This window comes from Apium graveolens, chromosome 1, assembly GCF_009905375.1.
Source record: "Apium graveolens cultivar Ventura chromosome 1, ASM990537v1, whole genome shotgun sequence".
Lineage (NCBI taxonomy): Eukaryota > Viridiplantae > Streptophyta > Magnoliopsida > Apiales > Apiaceae > Apium > Apium graveolens.
In genome coordinates this window covers 124,248,413-124,253,742 of record NC_133647.1, presented here as the reverse complement: position 1 = coordinate 124,253,742, position 5,330 = coordinate 124,248,413, and the positions used below count along the sequence as shown (strand labels likewise).

Below are 5,330 nucleotides of genomic sequence, written 5' to 3'. Positions count from 1 at the left end.
CACGCACATCAGGGATTTCATCGAGATATTCGACACTTTCAAGTTCAATGGGGTGACTAAAGATGCTATCAAGCTGCGACTCTTCCCATTCTCACTGAGGGATAAAGCAAAGTGTTGGCTACATTCTCTACCACCAGGGTATATCACCAAATGGGAGGATCTCTCTCAAAAGTTTCTCACTAAATTCTTTCATATGGGGAAGACTGCTACAATCAGGAATACTCTTACTCAGTTTTCTCAGTAAACCGGAGAATCTCTGTGTGAGGCTTGTGATCGATATAAGGAGATGCTAAGGAAGTGCCCACACCATGGCATGCCTGATTGGATGATTATAAACTGTTTCTACAATGGTTTGGGCGCTCAGTCTAGACCTATGCTTGATGTAGCGTCTGGTGGAGCCTTATGGGCCAAAAGCTATAATGAAGCATATGAGTTGATTGAGCTCATGGCAGCTAATGAATACCAGAATCCTACGGAAAGAATGTTGCAAGGAAATGTAGCATGAATTCTGGAAGTGGATACAGCTACTGCTATAGCTGCTCAACTTCAAGCTTTGACGATGAAAGTGGACTCTTTGGTGAATTATGGAGTTAATCAAATCACTAGTGTTTGTGAGCTTTGTGTGGGGGCACATGAAACTGAGCGGTGTGCTATTTCTAGCGAATTAGCTCAATTTGTGAGCAACTTTTAGAGATCACAACAACAAGCTCCAGCCACTTATCATCCCAATAACCGCAATCATCCTAACTTTAGCTGGAGTAACAATCAGAATGTGGTGTAACAATCTTATCATCCATACACTGCAAAGCTGTATAACCCTCCTAGTTTCCAGCAACCGCAATATGCCCCTAGGCAACAACTTCAACTTCAGCAGTTACCGCAAGCTAATGAAAAATCTGAATTGAAGGAGCTGAGGCTCATGTGCAAAAGCCAAGCTGTGTTTATCAAGACCTTGGAGAATCAAATTTGGCAAATTGCTAATGCATATTTGATCGTTAACCTGACACGCTCCCGAGCGATACTAAAGTGCCAGGCAAGAAGGAAGCTAAGGAACATGTTAAGGCAATTACATTGAGGTCTGGTAAGGTTGCAAATCCTGAAAAAGCTAAGACTCCAGAATCTGAAATTGAGGCTGAAGAAGAAGAAGTGTAGAAGGAAGCAGAAGTGGAATCAAGGAAGATAACTGTTGAGCACACTCCTCCTAAGGGTAATACAGGGGAGAAACAGATCTATCCTCCACCTCCTCACTACTAGAAAAATGTAAATAGACATCAGCTAAAAATCGATGTCTATGAATAAAAAAATTCGATGTCTTCGTGGGTGATGTTAAAGACCCCCCATTTAACATCGGTTTTAAACTGATGTTAAATACAACATATAACATCAGTTCTTTGTTTAAAATCGATTTCTGTATCTTGATATTAAAATTCTCATGCATATCTAATCTTCATATATCATCATAATATGATATTTTTATCAATTTAAATATATGTGAGCTAAGGAAAATCTTTCAATTTAACCAATAAACTGATGTTAGTAATACCAGTAACAACAGTTTTCATCAAACAACCGATGTTAATAGTACCTTTGACATTGGTTCTTCATTGGTAACTGATGTCTATTTGTGACAAACTGATGTCTGTAATGCTTAATAACATCAATTTTTTGTTTCAAGATTTTTTTTACTGTAGTCTTTAACATCGGTTTTTACTGATGTCAATGGTGAACTAGAACTGATGTATCAAGCTTTGATAGACATCATTTTTTTATTTTGTAGCAGATGTTTATAGTATTACATTAACATCAGTTTTATGTCAAAAAACGATGATAAATGGATTTGTTTTAAAATCAGTTGCTTTGTATAAAATGATGTCTGATCACTTGTTTTATCCATGCAAAAATCAGAAACACAGATGCCAAAAAATTTCCAGAAAACCAAGTAATTGCCATTTAACAACCAAATTCTGCTCCAATATTTACCAAACTATCATTCCAATCTCCAACCATCCAAATTAACATCCCAATCTCCAAACATCCAAATTATCATCCCAACATACTAGCTACATAGTTTCAAATCTAAACCACCAAACATGAACTACTAGACATTCATCCATAATCTTTACTAATTACTAGTTGCAATCTGAATATATGCAACCAAAATAAAGGTTTTTTTTCAGATTGTAGTATAGGTACTAGTCGCCAAGCTAGAGTCGCCAACAGCTACATGATGGATTGGATATGATCAAGCGTCTCATAACGAACAACGTCAAGGTCCTCCTCTGTATAAGACTTGTGACTCTTGGAGGCCCACTGGAATACAAATAAACCTATGTCATTCCTCAACCAACTGAAAAGTAATATTCATAGAATTAAGAAAAGAAATTTAGCAAAAACAAAATGTAACTTGTCTAGCAGCTTCATCTCCTGGTCCTCAATTAAATCTTTCATATATCGCATGACCACATATCCACATTTTGTGCCACCTGGTTGTTTAGGGCATCCCTATACATTCCAATAAATTGTTGACAATTAGTGACATCGAAGATTAATCATAATTCCATATTTTTATAAAAATATAAAATTAAAAAATCGACTAAATACTCACAACAAGGTTTTTAACTTTGGGATTCTTATTTACCCATCCTTCCTGAGCATTATAAGATCTCACTGCCCTGTAAATGTTATAATTAGAAAATACAGTGTCAAATTCGTCAATTACCGATTACATTCAATATATAATTGTAAATTGAAGTAAAAAATTACCGCATTAAAGCCTTTTCAAGGTCCTGGGGATGAGGATGATGAGGTAATGGATTAAGGATGAAAATTTCCGATTCCCAAAATACGATCAAAATCCAATGTAAACTGTTTTCATTATAAACAAATTAAAGTGAGCAAAATGCAATTTAAAAAAACACATATCCGACAATTTAAAAAATTACATATCCGACAATTTTACATACATTATAATTAATTTGCCAACAACTATATGACTAATCAAGGACATACAATATTTTAAAATAGGACGCACAAAATGAGACATACTTGTAGTTATAAGGCATAAAGTTCATCTGAAAAACTCCATCTTTCAGCCTTTGCACAACATATTCATTAAATTCATCATTCAGCTTGTATGTGGACGGATGAAGAAAAGCAAACATCGCTGACAAATCTCTACTCGGTGTATCCCGAAATACTGAATACAAATACCTAAAAAAAAAAATTACATTTTCTGTAAATAGATCATTACTATATAAAATGAGACCAGATTCTAAAAAAGTATAAAAAGAAGCTTACGCCATGTATGTTGATATAGCAGACTGTCCAATCATTTTAAACTCTAGCAAATCAAGTATGTTCTCATGAAGTAAATATATAGTTCTTTCAATTCCAAAGATTTGAAAATCACATGGAACCGATATCGAGTTTCTACTTTCCTTCATCACTATCGATGCAAATTTGTACAACAGCCTAAAGTGAAGAGGCACATTGTCCTTTGGCTTCACAGAATTAAATGCATTATGCATTCTTTGCACCTCACTCACATTCTGTGCATTTTTCTTTTTCTGTAAATAAATATTTAAGCATATAACTGGTATTATTCACTTTAGTGCAAATTTGTACAACCTCCTAAAAATAATGACACTTGGTTTGTAATTAAATTATATACCTCGGAACCAGTACTTGAGGTGTATATGATCATGTCGTTGGACCATGCCAAATGAGAACCGATGGCTTGCTGGACGGTTTCTATCTCACCAACCACAGGAACAGGCACCAAAGCATCGTCCTGAATGCTTCCGTCCACCCCAACACGAACAAATCCTGGTTCTAGAGGCACTCCATGAACCGATCTACTCATTTCATCTCTGTCATAAAAAATAACACCAAAAGCTACCTTGTTATCAATGCTCTCCACTGCCATTTCATATTTACAAGGACCCTATAGTTTATAATTATAAATCAAAATAGACACTATCGGCTCAAACATTTTAATAACATGCAACATTATCATAGAAATCAATCAAGTATACACTGTAATTGTATACCTTTTGTCCCGGTGGACCAGGAGGAGGAATAATAACAAAAAAATCTGCACCATCTTTATCCTCATCAGTCATCAATTCATCTTCCATCAATTTTTTGCAACTTTCCTTCTGTTCTTTTGTTCTTTTTCTTGTTCTTTTACCCAAGGACAACTTGCTTTTTTAGACATTGGTGAATGTAGATTGCCCCCAGCAACCAAAGCTTTCAACTCAGCAATTTGCAACTCAAGATTATGAAACTGCTCTTTGGTAATGTGATTTCTTGTCTGTTTTGGTAAATCGAAGTACAATGTTGGAGGTATGAAGTTTCCAATCCGACGAACCCTTCCCGCATGCTCGGGAGTTTCCAATACAGTGGTGAGTACATCATTAGTTCCATCCGTCTTGAATTCACCATTTTTTTGCTTTTCGAGTAAGGAATCCTGTTAAAACCATGAGAGTAATTAGGTATGATTGGAAAATTAAAGAAGCAAAAAATTATAATAAGTCTTACAATTTGTTGAATTTTTTCTGCCAGTTCTGGGTCAAGAGTCCCATCTTCTGTCATACGGGCTTTTTTCCACATAATTGCCCTATCTGGCCTTTCTTTAGGCTCCAATCTCCCCGAGCGTTTCTACACAAATATTAAGACACATTCATAGAATTGAAAATGTGAATACTACAAGAAAAATGATAAGACTCTTACTTCTTCTTCTTCCAATCCGATGTATCCTTTTCTTGACGCTCGGTGTGGATATTTCCGTTGTCCCACTCTTTCATTCTGTTTTTTATTCTCTTCCTGTATACAAAATAAATCTTGTTAATTACTGTATTCTTACAATTACATCTACTCCCAAAAACCAAAACAAAATATGGTCCTAAATTTAAAATATATATTTATATAAAAGTAATGCATACCTCCCACTCTTTTGTGACTCTAGTTGCAACAAATCGTCTCCATGCTTTCTTCCCGACAAAAGCATATTGCTTTGGTGGCTTCTGTAGCTTCTTCTTCTTCCCGACAAAAGGCATGACATGTTCCGCTGTTAATTTAGCCTTAAAATTTCTCCATTTTGCGCCTCCCGACTGTAGAATCCTCTTTTGACTTTCAGGAATCAGTTCGAACGTATCCTGAAGCACAAATTTAACAAGTTCAGACAGTGCAAATTTTTTTAAATAAAAACCATGAGATTAATGTCAATTGCGATTGTAAATGACATACCTCAAGATCATTCCATATTTTTTGCTTCAGTTCAGGGTCAACCTTTGGCCAAGTCGGAATGTCAATTAGCACCATAGTCCTTG

The 5,330-nt window shown here is 35.6% G+C and overlaps 1 protein-coding gene and 1 non-coding gene across 2 annotated transcripts; both read right to left on the bottom strand.

The window, feature by feature from the left end:
• Positions 1–208: 208 nt before the first annotated feature.
• On the bottom strand, positions 209–315 carry LOC141682551 (small nucleolar RNA R71). The gene has a single exon (XR_012559824.1). It is a non-coding gene; the product is annotated as a small nucleolar RNA R71 (small nucleolar RNA).
• Positions 316–2,220: 1,905 nt separating this feature from the next.
• Positions 2,221–4,136, bottom strand: LOC141706096 (uncharacterized). Its single transcript, XM_074508933.1, has 8 exons — positions 4,050–4,136; positions 3,671–3,943; positions 3,298–3,566; positions 3,046–3,210; positions 2,764–2,865; positions 2,606–2,672; positions 2,405–2,502; positions 2,221–2,347 (listed from the first exon to the last, which is right to left on the bottom strand). The coding sequence occupies exons 1-8, from the start codon at positions 4,134–4,136 to the stop codon at positions 2,221–2,223; spliced, it is 1,188 nt and encodes a 395-aa protein (XP_074365034.1).
• Between the last annotated feature and the right edge of the window lie 1,194 nt (positions 4,137–5,330).